An 18,903-nucleotide genomic window follows, 5' to 3' on the forward strand; every position below is an offset into this window, starting at 1 on the left:
AATGAGCCTATGAGGCTGGAAGGAGGAATTTTCCTTGGTCCAAGAACTATTTGCCTTGAGTAGGGAGGGATTGATAGATGGAAACTTCAGTGGGAGGGTAAGTAGGAGTGACTGATGGGAAGGAGAAAAACTGGCCATGAGGACAGAAATAGGAATAATGGCTGCTTCTTTAGCTGTCTTATCAGCATAAATGTTACCTTGAGCAGTGGGGTCTGAGGCCCTTTGATGGCCTTTGCAGTGAATGACTCCAGCTTCCTTTGGAAGTAAAGTGGCCTCGAGAAGAGTTTTTATTAAAGAGGTATTAATGATGGAGGACCCTTGCATAGTGAGGAAACCTCTTTCAGTCCATATAACAGCATGGCGGTGCAGGATATGAAGGCATATTTAGAGTCAGTATAAATATTGACACGTAGTCCTTTTGCAAGAGTGAGGCTCGAGTTAAGACAATGAGTTCGGCTTGCTGGGAGGTGATGGAGTGGGGCAGAGCAGTAGCCTCAATGATAGATGTGGAAGATACTATAGCATAGGCTGCCTTTGCTGGTGAGTAGTGATTAGGCCTGTTGGAACTGCCATCAATAAACCAAGTGTGATCAGGGTGAGGACCAGGAAAGAAGGAAATATGGGGAAATGGAGTGAATGTCAGGTGGATCAGAGAGATACAGTCATGGAGGTCAGGTGTGGTATCAGGGAATAATGCGGGAGGCTGGATTGAAGTCCGGGCCAGGAACAATGATAATTGTGGGAGACTCAACAAAGAGTGAGTACAACTGAAGGAGCTGGGGGTGGGGAGTGGGGGGCCAGAAAGTATATGCCTCAGGTGTGAGGAAGAAAATAGATTTTGAAAGTTATGAGAACTGTAGAGAGTGAGTTGAGCATAGTTTGTGATTTTGAGGGCCTCTAAAAGTATTAGAGCAGCAGCAGCCCCTGTACACAGACATGAGGGCCAGCCTAAAACAGTAAAGTCAAGTTGTTCGGACAAAAAGGCTACAGGACGTGGTCCCGGTCCTTGTGTAAGAATTCCGACTGCACAGCCCTGCACTTTGGCTGTGTGTAATGAAAAAGGTTGGGACGAGTCAGGAAGAGCTAGTATGAGAGCAGTCTCTAGAGCTGCTTTTAAGGAACAGAAAGAGGAGTGGGGAAAGGATTTAGGATCTATGGGGTCAGCTTGGTTTTCCTTTGTGAGTTTATATAATGGTTTTGTTAGGATGGCAAATCCAGGTATCCAAAGGTGAAAATATCCAACCATGCCCAGGAAGGAAAGGAGTTGTTGCTTTGTAGAAGGGGTTAGGGTTTGAGGATCAGCCGGACACAATCGGCAGGGGGAGTATGTGTGTTTAGGTAATGGATAGAGAAGAAATTTAAGCTTTGGAGGGGGATACATGATATTCCTTGGAGAATAAATGTTGAAGGAGTAGAAGGGTGTCTTGTTGAGAAGATTCAAAGGAGGGACTACAAAGTAGAAGGTCATCAATATATTGAATAAGGTGAGAAGCAGAGAGGTAGAAAGAAAGTAAATCATGAGAAAGAGCTTGACTGAAGTAATGAGGGCTGTCCCTGAAGCCTTGCAGCAGTACAGCCCAGGTAAGCTGCCGGGACTGATGGGTATCAGGGTTAGTCCAAGTAAAAGCAAAGAGAGGCTGGGACGATGGGTGCAGGGGAATAGTGAAAAAAGCATCTTTAAGATCAAGAGTGGAATAGCGAGTTGTGGAGGAAGGTATTGAGGATAAAAGAGTATACGGATTGGGCACCACAGGGTGGATAGGCAAAACAATTTGATTGATAAGGCACAGATGCTGAACTAACCTGTAAGACTTGTCTGGTTTTTGGACAGGTAAAATGGGGGAATTGTAAGGACAGTTTATAGGCTTTGGAAGCCCATGCTTTAGCAGGCAGGTGATAAGAGGCTTTAGTCCCCTTAAAGCCTGCTGTGGGATGGGATACTGGCCTTGAGTGGGGTAAGGGTGATTAGGTTTTAATGGGATAGTAATGGGTGTGTGATTGGTTGCCAGGGAGGGAGTAGAGGTGTCCCATACATGTTGGATAAGGTTGGGGGATACAAGAGGAAGATGCAAAGGAGGCTTGGGTTGGGGAGAAGGGCAGCAATGAGATGTGGCTGTAGTCCAGAAATAGTCAGGATAGCGGATAATTTTGTTAAAACATCTTGACCTAATAGGAGGTGGGGATAACTAAAAAGGAGTACATAAAAGAATGTTGTCCAAGTTGGCACCAAAGTTTGGGAGTTTTAAGAGGCTTAGAAGGCTGGCCATCAATACCCACAACAGTTATGGGGGCAAGGGAAACAGGCCCTTGAAAAGAAGGTAATGTGGAGTGGGTAGCCCCTGTATTGATTAAAAAGGGACTTACCCTTCACTGTGAGAGTTACCTGAAGCTTGGCATCCGTGATGATCTAGGTGGCCTCCAAGGCGATCGGACAGTGTCAATCTTCAGCTGCTAAGCCAAGCAGATCTGGGAAGGAGTCAGTCAGAGAGCCTTGGGCCAGAGCTCTAGGGGCTCTGGGAGTGGCTGCCAGGCAGGACCAATTTCCAGTGGGATCCCACACAGATGGGACATGGCTTAGGAGGAATCCTGGGCTGCGGGCATTCCTTGGCCCAGTGGCCAGATTTCTGGCACTTGAAGCAAGATCCTGGGGGAGGAGGTCCTGGAGGAATGCCTGGCCACTGTGGTTCAGGTGTTTTGAAGTTCTTGTGTGCTGGAGATGTGGCTGGGGTTTCTCTCACAGCTGAGGCAAGTAACTGCAACTCAGAAATATGTTGCCACTTGGCTGCCTCCTCTTTATTATTGTACACCTTGAAAGCGAGGTTAATTAAGTCTTGTTGTGGGGTTTGAGGGCCGGAATCTAATTTTTGGAGCTTTTTCTAATGTCCGGAGAAGATTGGGTAATAAAATGCATATTGAGAATAAGATGGCCTTCTGGCACCTCTGGGTCTAGGGCAGGAAAGTGTCTAAGGGTTGTTGCCAAACGGGCCATGAACTGGGCTGGGTTTTTATATTTGATGAAAAAGAGCCTAAACGCTAACTGATTTGGGAGAGGTCAGCTAAAGAAAAAGGAGCATTAACCTTGACTATGCCTTCAGCTCCAGCCACCTCTCTAAGAGGAAATTGTTGGGCAGGTAGGGGAGGGCTAGTTGCAGAACAAAACTGTAAGCCAGACTGGGTGTGAGGAGGGGAGGTGATAGGAGGATTATAGGGTGGGCGAGCAGAGGCTGAGGAAGAATTGGGACCTAGCTCGGCCTGGCGAGGAGCAGCCAGGGGAAGAGGGGAGAGGTCAGATGGGTTCGTAGAAAAGGAGGATTCAAAGGACTCAGAGCTTGGGGTGGAGACTGAAGGAACAGACAGGAGAGAAAGACGAAAGATTTGGGATGAGTCACACTGGAAACAGAGACTAGGGAGGAACCAATGTGTAAAAGAATGACTGGACGTTAGGCACCTCAGACCATTTGCCCATTTTTCAACAAAATTATCTAGATCTTATAGGATGGAGAAATCAAAAGTGCCATTTTCTTGCTATTTGGAGCCATTGTCGAGTTTGTATTGGGGCCAAGTGGTATTGCAGAAGAAAATAAGATGCTTAGGTTTTAGGTCAGGTGAGAGTTGAAGAGGTTTTAATTTTTTTAGATTTTAGAACACAGACTAAGGAAGAAGAAGGAGGACTGGAGGGCAGAAGGTTGCCCATAGTAAAAGGGTAAGTTTAGAAAAAAGAGAGTGTAGAGACATGGAGAGAGGGGGTGGTACTTGCCACCCAGGGGAGGTGGTACTTGCCACCAATGTCAAGGATCAGGGCAGGCATCCCCGCGGTGATCAGACACCTCTGAAATGTGGGTGAATAATCAGGCAGGCATCCCTGCAGTGATTAAACACCAAGGGAAGACTGTCTTCCCGAGTCCATGACTGGTGCCAGAGTTTTGGGTCCACAGATAAAATGTGTCTCTTTTGTCTCTACTAGAGAGGAAAAAAACCTGGAATTGGAAGGACTGGGAGATTGAACGATAGCAAGAGAGGCTGGGGAAGACAGTGAAAAGACTGCTTACCTGATTTGAAATTGGCGAAATGTTCATTGGGCTGGTTGGTCTGAGGACCCAAGGTCATAGGTGGATCTCCTCACGGAGTGAGGGCAAGGACAGGGGACCAGTCTCTCAAAGGAGTCCTCCTGTCCCAGGTCTTTGGCACCAAATGTCACGTGTGTCCTTATGAAGAGAGTCCACCAACAGACTTTGTGTGAGCAACAGGTTGTTTATTTCACTTGGGGGCAAGGGGGCTGAGCTCGAAAAGAGAGTCAGCAAAGGGAGATGGGGTGGGGCAGTTTTATAGGATTTGGGTAGGTAATGGAAAATTACAGTTAAAGGTGGTTATCTCTTGAGGGCAGGGGCGGGGATCACAAGGTGCAGAGTGGGGAGATCATGAGACTCATTGTCAGCGGGAGTGGCGGGGGGAAGTCACAAGGTCAATTGATTAGTTGGGGTGGGGCAGGAACAAATCACAATAGTGGAATGTCATCTTTTGTGGTTCTTCAGTTGCTCTAGGCCATCTGAATGTATATGTGCAGGTCACAGGGGTTATGATGGCTTAGCTTGGGCTCAGAGGCCTGACAAGTCCATTGTGGGATCTTGGCAACATCTTATGGAGTGGGTCTGTTCAAGAATGTCTTGAGTCCTGGGAAGAATTTTCTATGGCCAGCTCTGGCATGTAAAACACTATTGGCTGCTCTGTCAAGCACCATAAGGACTCCTTCTCCAAGGGCAAATTTAAGAAGATGCAGCATCTGCCCTCTATTACAGGTAATGATAATGCATCTGATGGGCACGTGTGATCCCATGTGGACAGGCTGTTGCAAGAATTTAGCAAACATGGTGGACAGGGCACTGGATGGAGGAAGTTCTAATCCTGTCCCTGCCACCACCTTGACCTCCCTGGCCTCAATCCTCTTGCCTCTCAGATCTTGTCTAGATTGGTGCTAAGATCCCTTCCCATTCTGACATTCTATGCATGGCCCAGATAAGAGTGGTGCAAAGTAAAGCTTTAAAAACTGAGTTTTGAGTAACACCCATCTTTAGTAGCTCTGGATCAATTAACTCACAAATATGAATTGCTCTACAATGTGCTTGGTGTCTAATCCAATCAATCACCATTCTCACCAAAGCAATAGCTCAGTCTGTCAATTCAGATGCTGATTTCTTAGGAGAAATTTCCTTTGTTTGGAACAAAGAGGTGCCTCGTTAAAAGAACTGGTTAGAAACTGGTCATGCCTCTGCAGAGGAGGAAAAGGAAGCAGCAAGACTTACTTCTTACTTTTCTTTCCACCTTGTGAATTTTGTACTTTCTGTTCGTATTACCTATTCTTTGAAATAATCACTTAACTCTTTACTTAGGCAATGATATGATGTCTGGGACTTGCTTTCACATGCTCCAATGAACGACTATGGGTGGGGGAGACAGGATCAGCCACGTATTGATCATTGTAGAAGCTGGGTCATGGGTGCATGGGGGTTCCTTATACCACTCTGTCTATTTTGGAATATGTTTGAAATGTTTCATAGTGAAAAATTTAAATAATAAACATTTAATTTGTTTAAAAGTACAGTTAAAATGGTTAGTCATAAACTGCAAACATTTGCTTGATTTCACCTTTTGCTTGAAAATTGTGTCACCATAGGCTAGGCACAGTGGCTCATGCCTGTAATCCCAGCACTTTGGGAGGCTGAGGTAGGCAAATCACAAGGTCAGGAAATTGAGACCATCCTGGCTAACATGGTGAAGCCCTGTCTCTATAATAAAGTACAAAAAATTAGCTGGGCATGGTGGTGGGTGCCTGTATTCCCCCAGCTACTTGGGAGGCTGAGGCAGGAGAATCACTTGAACCCAGGAGGTGGAGATTGCAGTGAGCCGAGATTGTGCCACTGTGCTCCTGCCTGGGCGACAGAGACTCCATCTCAAAACAAAAAGAAAGAAAGGAAAGAAGGAAGGAAGGAAGGAAGGAGGGAGGGAGTAAGCAAGGAAGGGAGGGAGGGAGGGAGGGAGGAAGCAAGGAAGGAAGGGAGGGAGGGAGGAAGGAAGGGAGGGGGAGGAAGGAAGGGAGGGAGGGAGGGAGGAAGCAAGGAAGGGAGGGAGGGAGGAAGGAAGGGGGAGGGAGGAAGGGAGGGAGGGAGGGAGGGAGGGAGGGAGGAAGCAAGGAAGGAAAGGAGGGGGAGGGAGGGAGGGAGGAAGCAAGGAAGGAAGGGAGGGAGGGAGGAAGGAAGGGAGGGAGGAGGGGAGGGAGGGAGGAAGGGAGGGAGGGAGGAAGCAAGGAAGGAAGGGAGGGAGGGAGGAAGGGAGGGAGGGAGGGAGAAAAGGAGGGAGGGAGGGAGGAAGCAAGGAAGGAAGGGAGGGAGGGAGGAAGGGAGGGAGGGAGGAAGGAAGGAAGGGAGGGAGGGAGGAAGGAAGGAAATTGTGTCACGATAATGAAAATGAAAAGTTCCCTAGGATTAATCAGTCAAATTCTTGCAAGAGAAATTAGTGTGAGAAACTGGAGGTGAGACTGGAGTCGGAAGTTGGCCCCTTAACTCCTGCAGAGTGACAAAGCCGGTTAAGACTGAGAGAGACTTCTGGCAGATATCACGTGGGGATCTTCTGCTCTTCCTTGACCAAGTCTGAGCCAAGAGAGACCCTCCGGGCCAGGGCTGCCTGGGTGTATTGACTGAGTAGGGACCATTGTTTGTGCACTCCTTTTGTCTCATGGACTCTTCCTTTAGAGAAAAAGTGTAAGATGTCACTCCATTAACAGGAGAGTAGGCTTCAAACGCGCACCCAGCAGTGTGTCTCTGAGGGAGAAAATGGTCTTGTATACCTGCATGCCCGAACAAAAGCAGCTACTGTTCTGATTTACTTAGCAATGCGAAAAAAAAAATGAATCTATGAATAAGGATTTCTGGCACTGGGAAAAACTGCTGAAATAAGCTGGGTTTTTATATCATTTGTATTCATTTCCTGTTTCTGCTGTAGCAAATCAGCATCACAAACCTGATGGCTTAAAAAAGCACAAGCTTATAATCTAACAGTCCAGGAGGCCCAGAAGTCTGAAGTCAGTCTCACTGGACTAAGGTCAAGGTGTCAGTAGGGCAGGTTCTTCCTGGAAGTGCTGACGGGAGAATCTGTTCTCTGCCTTTTCCTGCTTCCAGTAGCTGTCACATTCCTTGGCGCGTAGCCCCTTCCTTGGCCTTCAAAGTGCATCACTCCAGTCTCTGTTTCCTGCTCCTCCAACCCTGACTCCTCTGTGTCCCTCTTAGAAGGGCCTTGGTGATTATATAGGGTCCATACAGCTAATCCAGGCTGATCTCCACATCTCAAGACACTGAATTTAATGACATCTGCCAAGTCCCTTTTCTACACAAGGTCATATTCATAGGAGATTAGGATCTGGACAACTTTGTGGGGCCAGCATTCAGCCAAGCCCACCTGTCACAGTGTGACACTACGGGAAGCACCTTGCTGGTGGCCCAGACCCAAGTCATGCTACTTAAACTGAGGTACGTGTACCCAGGCTCATGGGAAGAATCTAGGCAGTTCTCAAAGGTACAAGAAGAATATAGCGTTTTACCTTTATTTCATGAGAAGTGATTTAAGACTATTTTATTTTATTTTATTTTATTTTTAAGACAAGGTCTCACTCTGTCATCCAGGCTGGAGTACAGTGGTGTAATCATAGTGCATTGCAGCCTCAGACTCCTGAGTTCAAGTGATCCTCCCACCTTAGACTCCCAAGTAGCTAGGGCTACAGGTGTGTGCCACCACACTCTACTAATTTTTTAAAACTTTTTGCAGAGATGAGGTCTCACTATGTGCCTCAAGCTGGTCTTGAACTCCTGGACTCAAGCGATCCTGCTGCTTCGGCCTCCCAAAGTGTCAGGATTACAGGTGTGAGCCACCCCACTTGGCAAGACATTATTTTAATATTTAAGTAAACACAGGTATGTTACAGAATAGAATGTTAGATTCTCATAAATTCTAAAACTAAAAATGTAAGTCTTGAAAGAAACATTCCCACTGTTGGCAAGGCTATCTAGACCCTTGAGTTGGGTGAAACTCACTTCTGCCACTGGAGTTCCTCAGTGTATGAGACCGAGAGGCACTACTCATCAACTCCTCGCTTGACAGACAAGGAGACGGAGGCCCAACAGACAACAACCTCTTAAAATCGCAAAGAGGCAGACGAGGGTGGGTGCGCAGCCTCCCCGGCTTGTGGTGGTTTGCTGTGTGTTTACTCCAGAACGCCCTGTTCACATGGCTGAGACGGAGGACAGAAGGCTTGAGAGAGATGGAAAGAGCAGCCAGGTGGACCGACTGACGTGCTTCCTCACAGAAGGCTGTGTCACTGGCCTATCTGGTGGTATCCTGGGCACCGCCTGTATCAGAGGCTTCTCTGATGGTGGGATAAGGGCTCTGAAAGGCATGTTCTCTCAAGGGGAAATGAATAGGAATTTTTGGCAATTTGCCAGCTGCTAAATATTGATTCTGTTTCCCTTGAAGGAAGTTTAGCAGGATTCTAATGAGACATTTTTGTGTTTACCAGCATTTATATGGCAAAGCATTTAGTAATGTTTATTTTAAAACAGTGGGTTTGAACCTAATGATTTTCTGTTGGAAGACCATGTCCGTCAGAATTTCACTCACTTGAGAAAGCAGGAAACTCACATTTGGGGCCTCCTCTTCCTTTCTTCTCTCCCCTTCAGATGCTTCTAGATTTTCCCTGTTGCTTCCTAAAGCAGTGATCCTCAGCCAGGGGAGTAAGAGTCTCTTTTTGAAATGGGATTTGTCAGATTTTTTTTGAAGGGAAATATGCAAAAATACAGATCGTGCCATGACAGCATGAATCACACATCGATACAAAGCTCAGCCAGTCCTACCACTCCCCATGATGCAAGATTGCCTGGACACGTTAATTGTCTGCTAGTTATTTTTGAATCTAACATCACTAGTACCAGTGTGTTGTTAACACCAGAGAATTGTGTTTGAGGCGATGAACTACGTGCACCAGAGAATGAAGCAGTGGAGAGCTGTTTGCATCGGGCGGGCAGTCAAAGCTCGGTGTGCCGGGCCACACTCTTGGCCCATGCACAGTTGCATGGGTTGGAATGCCATGGCTTGAATTCAGTAAGCCTCTGACTGTTAGTGTTCTGGGAATATTTCACTCCCTCAAAAAGATTCCACATGTCTCCAGGCAGGATCTGTACCTTTTCATGTGCCAAATGAAAGACATACACAGAACAATTACTCTGGTTGTCAGAGGTAGCCAAAAATATCCAAAACCTGGTACCAAATATGTAGGGCAAGTGATTATTATGCAATGCCAATCTCAAACTGTGTTAGTTTCAGAAGCCCTTGAGTCAAGCATCGTTTCAAGTTGCAAATTTGTGGGTTAAGAAGTAGAACTCCATTCAACAGCTGGGAAATTACTTGGACATTGGCAAATGCCAAAAAAATAATGTTCAAAGTAGGAGAACAAAATAACAAGCTCCTTTGTTTTAAAAGCATTACCCATTTCACAATTCATGAGGTCCTCAGAGCTAGGTTTGTATGATGAACAATCAAGGCATCTGCGAAGCGGCAAACACATTGAATTCATGTTTAAAGCAAAACCACATTTGCATGACGAACACTAGAACATTGCTCTAAATAACGACCGGTCCCTGGAACATCCAAAAGCTCAGGAATGCAGAACAATGTGGGTACTTTGAGCAAACGAGGATGACTGACAAGATGGCGAACAACAGGAGGACAGCAGATTGCTCTTTTTTAGAAGCTTCCACCTCTAAACATATTGGATTCATTTTACATTCCTAGCCCAGGGAATTTGACTGTTGCTATTATAACTTAACTGCTCATGAGCCACTATTAGAAAGGTCACTTGTATCAAGGTATGAAGCTATAATGACTAGGACATTTTTAAAAAGGCAAACTGACTCAGATCTCGGTTGTCTTAACTCTGCCCATGTAAGTACCATATACACAGATACTCACTTTTTTGGACAAAGTCTGATAAAATAATGAAAGTGTCCATATTTGCAAATCATAACTTTAGGCATTTTTTAAAAAATTAACTGGTTTTATTTACAAGGAGATTAGTGATTTTCTCTGCATTTGATTTCACTAAACTATCAAGCGCAGGTACAATATGTACTTTCTAGGTTCACACTCCTTAAGGAACACTTTTCTTTTCTTTTTTTTTCAAATGTTGCTCTCCAGGTTGAGCCTCCCTAATCTGAAAATCTGAAATTGGAAATGCTCCAAAATCTGAAACTTTTAGAGCGCCGACCTAATGCCACAAGTGGAAAATTCCACACCTGATCTCATGTGAAGGGTCTCAGTGAAACACAGGCACACAAACCAGTTTATTCAGTGCCCCCAAGGGGAAAAAGACCTTCCCAGCCCCTCAGCTGCAATAGATATGTTCACTTATTCCCAGATTCCCCCAGGCAAGCATGCCCACAAAGGGTAATAAAATAAAACTTCATTTCATGCACAACATCATTTTAAAATAGCGTATAAAATTATCTTCAGTCTGTGTGTATAAGCTGTATGTGAAGCAGAAATAAGGTTTGTGTTTAGATATTGCATCCCCAATATCTATATCATTATGTGTGTGCAAAGATTTCAAAATCCAAAAATTTCCAAAATTCCATACACTTCTGCTCTCTAGCATTTTGCATAAGTGATAACTTGTATTAACAAGCAGTAATTAATTTTAAAATGTGCTATGAACACGGTGAAACCCCGTCTCTACTAAAAATACAAAAAAAAAAAAATTAGCTGGGCATGGTGGTAGAAGCCTGTAGTCCCAGCTACTCCGGAGGCTGAGGCAGGAGAATGGTGTGAACCCGCGAGGCGGAGCTTGCAGTGAGTCGAGATTACGCCACTGCACTCCAGCCAGGGTGACAGAGCGAGACTCCATCTCAAAAAAAAAAAAAAAAAAAAAAAAAGTGCTATGCATACTTTTACATAGCTCATGGTTTCAGCAGCAAGGGTGATCATCTCTGCTTCATATCCAACATTTCACTAATCATCTATTTTATAAGGTTTCTTTTCCTTAATCCATATCACTCGGTTACAATACAAACTAAGGCACATTAAAATTTTAAAGAGTTTCTTGAGCAGACAGATTCATGAACTGGGCAGCACCAGACCTCAAGTAGCTTGAGGCACCACCAGAGGGACACTGGGGTTTTTACAACATGAATGCAGAAGCAGGGCAAAGAAATCCATCCAGTCAAAGTCCCTAGTTAGAAGTTAGTTCCGATTGGCCTAGAATGCAACCATTGACACTGAGGTGGGTTTTGTTTGCTTACTAGGAAGCCAGGGTGCTGGAGCCGCCTCACTCTAGTGGCCTCCCAATGAATTATATGAATTATTTATTTAGAAAACTGATTCTCTTGCAACATTCTAGTCATATAATGAAAGTATTTTTGTTTGCTTTTTTCTTTCTTTCCTTTCTTTTTCTTTCTTTGCTTCTTTCTTTCTTTCTTCCTTTTTTTTTTTTTTTTTTTTTTTCTGAGATACAGTCTCTCTCTCTTGCCCAGGCTGGAGTGCAATGGCACAATCATAGCTCACTTTAGCTTCAAACTCCTGAGCTCAAGCCAGCCTCCCACCTCAGCCTCCTGAGTAGCTGGGACTACAGGCATGTGCTACCACGCCTGGCTAATTCTCAATTTTCTTGAAGAGATTAGGTCTTGCTGTGTTGCCCAGGCTAATCTCCAATTCCTGACCTTAAGCAATCCTCCTGCCTCAGCCTCCCAAAGTGGTGGAATTACAGGCATGAGCCACTGCACCAAGCCTATTATTATTTTTTTAATTAAAAAATTCTGGCTGGGCATGGTGGCTCACACCTGTAATCCCAGAACTTTGGGAGGCTGAGGCAGGTGGATCACAAGGTCAGGAGTTTGAGATCAGCCTGGCCAACATAGTGAAACCTCATCTCTACTAAAAATACAAAAAATTAGCTGGGTGTGGTGGGGGAGCACCTGTAATCCCAGCTACTCGGGAGGCTGAGGCAGGAGAATTGCTTGAACCAGGGAGGTGGAGGTTGCAGTGAGCCGAGATCATGCCACTGCACTCCAGCCTGGGCGACAGTGCAAGACTCTGTCTCAAAAAAAAAAAAAAAAAAAAAAGTTCCATATACAAAGATGTTTTCATTTGTAATATGAGTTGGTCTCATATCCGTTATGAACTCCTTTGCCTGTGTTAGCCAGATTTCAATTGTAAGCACATACTTTTTATCACTGTTGAGCTTTATAGAATTTCACAGCCGGTAAGACTAAGTTGATCTGGGTGCTTTCCTTATATATGTATGCTATGGTTTGGATTTGTGTCCCCGCCTAAATCTCATGTCTAATTCTTTTTTTTCTTTTTTTTTCTTAAGATGGAGCCTTGCTCTGTCACCCAGGCTGGAGTGCAGTGGGGCGATCTCAGCTCACTGCAACCTCTGCCTCCCTGGTTCAAGCAATTCTCCTGCCTCAGCCTCCCAAGTAGCTGGGACTACAGGCATGTGCCACCATGCCTGGCTAATTTTTGTATTTTTAGTGGAGACGGGGTTTCACCATGTTGGCCAGGCTGGTCTTGAACTCCTGACCTCAAGTGATCCACCCACCTCGGGCCTTCCAGAGTGTTGGGATTACAGGCGGGAGCCACTGCAGCCTAATTATAATACCCAATGTTGGAGGATGGGCCTGGTGGGAGGTGATTGGATCATGGGAGTGGACTTCCCCCTTGCTAGTGAGTTCTCTCGAGATCTGGTTGGTTAAAAGTGTGTAGCACCTCCCGCTTCTCTTTCTTCCTCCTGCCCCAGTCATGTAATGCATGCTTGTTTCCCCTTCACCTTCCAGCATGATTTTAAGTTTCCTGAGGCCTCCCCAGCCATGCCTCCTGTACAGCCTGCAGAACCATGAGCCAGTTAAACCTCTTTTCTCTATAAATTACCCAGTCTCAGGTAGTTCTTTATAACAATGCAAGAACGGACTGATACAATGTATTTATATGAAGTGCTTCTGAAGACAAACTGCCTCTGAACTTCATCATCTAGGGCACAAACATCACCAAGCTGGAGAACACCCTCGGCCTGCTGCAGCTTCCTTGACATCGTCTTGCATAACTTCCTCCGGCGGCCTCACTTCAGAGACGATCCCTGGTCCATGAAAAGCAGAAGGCAAGTGAAAATGTACACATAAGCCCACGACTCATTTCAGCAAGCCAGGCATCTCTTTCCCTTTTATCATTACACAAGTAAAGCATGAATTCATGCTGATTGTAAAAAAAAAAAATGCAGCAAGGCAGAAATACATGGAGCAAAAAGTGAAAGCCCCTCATCACACCTTCTTTCCATCTCCTTCCCCTCCCAGACTCTCTCAGAGTATTTATAGATTCAACAGATGGAAGACCTCCCGCCCCAGCTCGGCTCCACCCCACCCCTGCACTCCTAGGAAGACCTCTCCTTCTCATTCCCCAAGAGCACAGATTTTATGCTGGAGAATTTCTAGAGTGGAAAAGGAGGCCCAGTTTTACAAACTGAAGGGGTCCCATAGATACCGCAGGCAGAGCGGGAAATCCAAGCATGAGTCTGTAGAGGGGGAGGTGCAGCCTAGTGGCTGGCGGCCGGCGGGCAAGCAGAGAGGCTGCAGGCAGGCAGCTTTGGGGACAGTGAGGAGGATGTGAGTAGCTCAGACAGAGGCGAGGGCACAAGAGGCCTCCCTCCCAGAGAACAGCTCCAGCTTTAGGACCTATCTTTTGCAGCTCAGGGTTAGCAAGGACGTGGACTCTTCTAAGCCTTCCTTTGTGTCTTTGTAACTGCCTTTGTCTGGGGAGCCCCGGGGGCTGCAGCTGTCAGGAGAAAGCGGGCCCAGCCTCAGCCAGGCCTGCACGGTGAAGGGGCAGCCCACTCTGGAAACAGGGAGGACCCAGCGCAGAGTAGCGTTCCCCAGCAGAGGACAGTGAAATGGGCCCGGACCTGCCTTAGGGGTGGGAAGAAGCTGCCCTTAAAAAGGGGTTACAGGCCGGGCGTGGTGGCCCACACCTGTAATCACAGCACTTTGGGAGGCTGAGGCAGGCGGATCACTGAGGTCAGGAGTTCGAGACCAGCCTGGCCAAAATGATGAAACCCCCGTCTCTACGAAAAATACAAAAATTAGCCTGGCGTCATGTCGGGAGCCTGTAATCCCAGCTACTCGGGAGCCGGAGGCAGGAGGCTCGTTTGAACCCCAGAGGCAGAGGTTGCAGGGAGCCTAGATTGCACCACTGGACTCCAGCCTGGGCAACGGAGTGAGACTCTGTCAAAAAAACAAACAAACAAACAAACAAAAAGTAGGAGGGGTGGGGTGTGTTATGAAAGTTGCTGGTACCGAAACGGGGTCACTTAGGTCAAACTCTAAACTCTAGCAAAATGGAATTGCAGGGAGGCCATGAAAAGCCCTCACGCCCACATGCTCCCCACGGGACCCATCTCAAGATGTTCCTGCACGTAGACCCACATCAGGACTGGTTGCAAGGACTTGTGGAGGCTGCGGTATTCCAGATCCGCCACCAGCACAGGATAGTGACCTGGCAACGGTCGCCTCCACCAACAAACAGACGACAGTTCCTGCAGCGAGCTTCTGTGACCTGACAGTCTTGTTTCAAAGCAGCGTGCGTGGACTTCTTTTTGTCTTTTAAACCTTATGAGCCATCATGGCACACGCTTCCACAGATTGCAATCCCTTGCATAGTCCCAAATGAGCTCATTTGTTTCCGAGTCTGTCTCTCTGAGTTTCCTCTTTAGGTTGATGGCATGATTTCATTTTTTTTTTTTAACTATGTATATACACAGATATATAATTTTTAAAAACTGTAAATGGAATCCTGTTATTTTTCTGTGACTTGCTTTTGCCCTTAATAGACTATAGCATTTCACATTGCTAGATGTAGAGCCATCTTGGATTTTTTTAAAGGAAAGCTGCCTATCTTTCATAATTAGAAGGCTCCGCGGGGCGCGGTGGCTCACGCCTGTAATCCCAACACTTTGGGAGGCCCAGGCAGGTGGCTCACTTGAGGCCAGGAGTTAGAGACCAGCCTGGCCAAAATGGTGAAACCCCATCTCTGCTAAAAATACAAAAATTAGCTGGGCGTGGTGGTACGCACCTGTAATCCCAGCTACTCGGGAGGCTAAGGCAGGAGAATCGCTTGAACCCGGGTGGCAGAGGTTGCAGTGAGCCAGGATTGCTCCACTGTACTCCAGCCTGGGTGACAGAGTGAGACCCTGTCTTAAAAAAAAAAAAAGAAGGCTGTTGGTGGGCCGGGCATGGTGGGATTACACGCCTATAATCTCAACACTTTGGGAGGCCAAGACCAGCACATCACATGATGTCAGAGTTTGAGACCAGCCTGGCCAACATGGTGAAATCCTGTCTCTACTAAAAATACAAAAATTACGGCATGGTGGCGTTTCCCAGCTACTGGGGAGGCTGAGGCAGGAGAATCACTTGAACCTTGGGAGTGGAGGTTGCAGTGAGCCAAGATCTGGCCACTGCACTCCAGCCTGGGTGACAGAGGGAGCCACCATCTCAAAAAAAAAAAAAAAAAGAGAAAGAAACAAAAGGCTGTTGGTGGTGCTCCTTTGTTTCCGGCAGCGGATTTAGGATTAAGAAGCAGTCTGTGTAAAGGATGGGGAGGGCTAGGGAGAGTGAGGCCTTCGGTGAGACCACTCACCCAGACTTGCAGTGACCTGCTGGAGCCTGCCTCTAAAACCCCCTTTCCTACTAACCAGCCCATGTCCTGGGGGAGCAACCTGCATGTCCTCAGCCCCTACATCTCTGCAAAGGAGAGATTGGGGAATGTTGAGTGGAGATCCCCAAATTCCATCATTTTGAAAAATACTTTTGTTTCATTTTAGTTTTCCATTGCACAAGCCTATTAAACTTTCAAAGAAGGTTTAATGATGTTAAATGGCCTTCCTCTTCCCTTTTATGTCATTTGCTCTCTTTTTTGAAGGAATCAAAGACAAACTTCAAATGCTGAGAATGTCAACTTCATCCAGTTTAATGCTTTTATATGTGTTGCCAAGAAAGAAATTCCCAGAAGCAAAAATGTCGAAATAATCTTTGTGAAAGGCAAAACACAAAAAACAAACACAAAAAACCCAAAAGCCTATTTCAGATGTCAATGGTCAGCAATATTATTGAAAAATAATTATCACCTTTGAAAATTATGTTTCTTAAAATTAATTTCCCTAAGATCACAGTTGGGCTTTCCTTTCACAGAACTATCAAACAGCTTCTGATATCAAAATAACTGGCAATTTGCTTTTCCTAGGGCAGCGCTGAATTTCCTTAGTAGTTAGTTAGCTTTTATAAGTTAATAAAGTGTGACAATGCCATGAATGTTGGAGCAGGGTCAAAGACAGGAAGCCGAGTAGATGTGTCTTTCGTGGTCCCGGCTCTGTTTTCATGGCCACACAAGTGCCGTGGCTTGCCTCGTGGATGGGAGACCCTGTGAGCCAGATACTGAGTCAAAATTTGAATTTTTCTAAAGTTAGCACAGAGGGGATTTCACAAAGTGTAATTCTCTTGGAAGAAGGGCTGATGTCATTTTTAAATTGTGTGAAATTAAATCATGCAAACTTAAAGCTATTAGAACCTTAAATTATTCTGAGCCTTGAGAAGAATGTGGCTATGTGGTCTAAGTTACGTGGCATGCAGCTGCAACTTCTGCCTTTTTTCCTGTAAATAATTAGGAAGACCAGGTGGCACCAGAATCAGGGCCCCTCAGACCATTACCCCTCCTCACAGAGAAATCATCTTCTTTGGAATGTAGCAATCTGTAGTCAATCAAATTGCTGTAATATATGCTCTGATCTTGTATAAAAAATGTTACAATCCTGCTAAAACTTTTCTGTCTCTGCCTATATAAGGGAGACATTAGCTTCTCCACTTTATTTATTTATTTATTTTAGATACAGGGTCTTGCTCTGTCACCGAGGCTGGAGTACAGTGGTGCCATCATAGCTCACTATAACCTTGAACTCGTGGGCTCAAGTGATCCTCCTGGTTCAGCCCCCTGAGTAGCTGCTGAGACCACAGGCACGTGCCACCATGCCTGGCTAATTTTTTTTTACTTTTTTTAGTAATGGGGTCTCAGTATGTTGCCCAGGCTGGTCTCAAACTCTTGGCCTCGAGTGATCCTCCCGCCTTGGCCTCCCAAAGCCTTGGGATTACAGACATGAGCCACCACACCCAGCCAACATCTCTACTTTAAAATGCTGACCCTATTCATCTGGAGTCTGCATTTACCGGGTGGCTATCTTCAAGCTTTGCACTAAACTCTACACTTTCATCCTATTTTCTGAATTTCACTATTTAATATTGACTACTGTAAAACTGAATTTCAAATTCTCCTCCCCACTATAGGGTGATAGAGCTATCCAGGGGGAATGGCTCATCTGGGGGAAAGGGGAAGCCTGAGAATTTTCGAGCAGGATTTCCCAGTCCTGAAGAGGGCGCTCCTGGTGAGTCCTGGGATGATTTCAAAGCAGTGACTTTGGCAATCAGGTTTATTGGAGCTTTATTTATTTATTTATTTATTTATTTATTTATTTATTTATTTAATAGAGCAGGGCTTTATTTACCCCAACAGAGGGCTAAAGGGCATACACTTGATGACAATAGAACGGTCATTGTTTTTATTCCAGTTTTTTAAAGACAGAGTCTCACTCTTTCCCCTAGGCTGGAGCGCAGTGGCACAATCATAGCTCACTGCAGCCTCAAACTCCTGGCATTAAGCAGTCCTCCCACCTCAGCCTCCCTAGTGGCTGAGACTGTAGGTGTACGCTGCTATGTCTGGCTAATTAAAAAGCTTTTTTTTTTTTTTTTGTAGAGACAGGGTTTTGCTATATTGCCCAGGCTGGTCTCAAACTCCTGGCTTCAACTGGTCCTCCCACGTTAGCCTCCCAAAGCACTGGGTTTACAAGCATGAGCCATTGCACCCAGCCCCAACTGTTAAAAAAAATGCAGTAATTACTTTTAAAAAATTTCCCAGCACTTTGGGAGGCCGAGGCGGGCGAATCACGAGGTCAGGAGTTCAAAACTAGCCTGGCCAACATAGTGAAACTTCGTCTCTACTAAAAAATACAAAAAAAAAATTAGGTGGCCATGGTGAAGGGTGCCCATAATCCCAGCTACTTGGGAGGCTGAGGCAGGAGACTCGCTTGAACCCAGGAGGCAGAGGTTGCAGTGTGCCGAGGTCACACCATTGCACTCCAGCCTAGGCAACAATGCGAGTAGACTCCATCTCACAAAAAAAAAAAAAAATTTTTTTTCAACCTTAAAACAGAAAGTTTGAGCCCCACCAAATGCTTTTCCAATAATTGGAGCAGATGACCCAGTTCAAATATTAGTTACTCCTGTTAGTGGGCTTATTTGGTGGGTGGACTATTACACAGTTCTTCATTGTTTTACCCTTAATTTTATAAGGTTTTTTGTTTTTGTTTTTGTTTTTGTTTTTGTTTTTTGAGACGGAGTCTCGCTCTGTCGCCCAGGCTGGAATGCAGTGTCCGGATCTCAGCTCACTGCAAGCTCTGACTCCCGGGTTTACGACATTCTCCTGCCTCAGCCTCCCAAGTAGCTGGGACTACAGGCGCCCGCCACCATGCCCGGCTAGTTTTTTGTATTTTTTAGTAGAGACGGGGTTTCACCATATTAGCCAGGATGGTCTCGATCTACTGACCTCGTGATCCACCCGTCTCGGCCTCCCAAAGTGCTGGGATTACAGGCTTGAGCCACTGCGCCTGGCCTATAAGGTTTAATTTATATAAAACTACTGCTCCCGGCCTGGGGAACATGATGAAACCCCATCTCTACAAAAAATAGAGAAATTAGCTGGGCATGGTGGTGCACA

At 45.8% G+C, this 18,903-nt stretch overlaps 2 protein-coding genes across 2 annotated transcripts in view; both read left to right on the forward strand.

Moving 5' to 3' along the window:
• The window catches only part of TWSG1 (twisted gastrulation BMP signaling modulator 1), a 101,973-nt gene extending 88,759 nt beyond the window's left edge, over positions 1-13,214 (forward strand). Inside the window, exon 5 of the mRNA XM_050767408.1 lies at positions 13,067-13,214. Within this exon, the coding sequence (XP_050623365.1) occupies positions 13,067-13,179 (113 nt within the window). The 3' untranslated portion in view covers positions 13,180-13,214. The remainder of the gene's footprint in view (positions 1-13,066) is intronic.
• RAB31 (RAB31, member RAS oncogene family) overlaps positions 4,441-18,903 on the forward strand; it is a 431,066-nt gene continuing 416,603 nt past the window's right edge. Inside the window, exon 1 of the mRNA XM_050767411.1 lies at positions 4,441-4,450. The gene's annotated coding sequence lies outside the window, so the exon portion shown is untranslated. The remainder of the gene's footprint in view (positions 4,451-18,903) is intronic.

This window comes from Macaca thibetana, chromosome 18 (genome assembly GCF_024542745.1).
Source record: "Macaca thibetana thibetana isolate TM-01 chromosome 18, ASM2454274v1, whole genome shotgun sequence".
NCBI classification, from domain to species: domain Eukaryota; kingdom Metazoa; phylum Chordata; class Mammalia; order Primates; family Cercopithecidae; genus Macaca; species Macaca thibetana.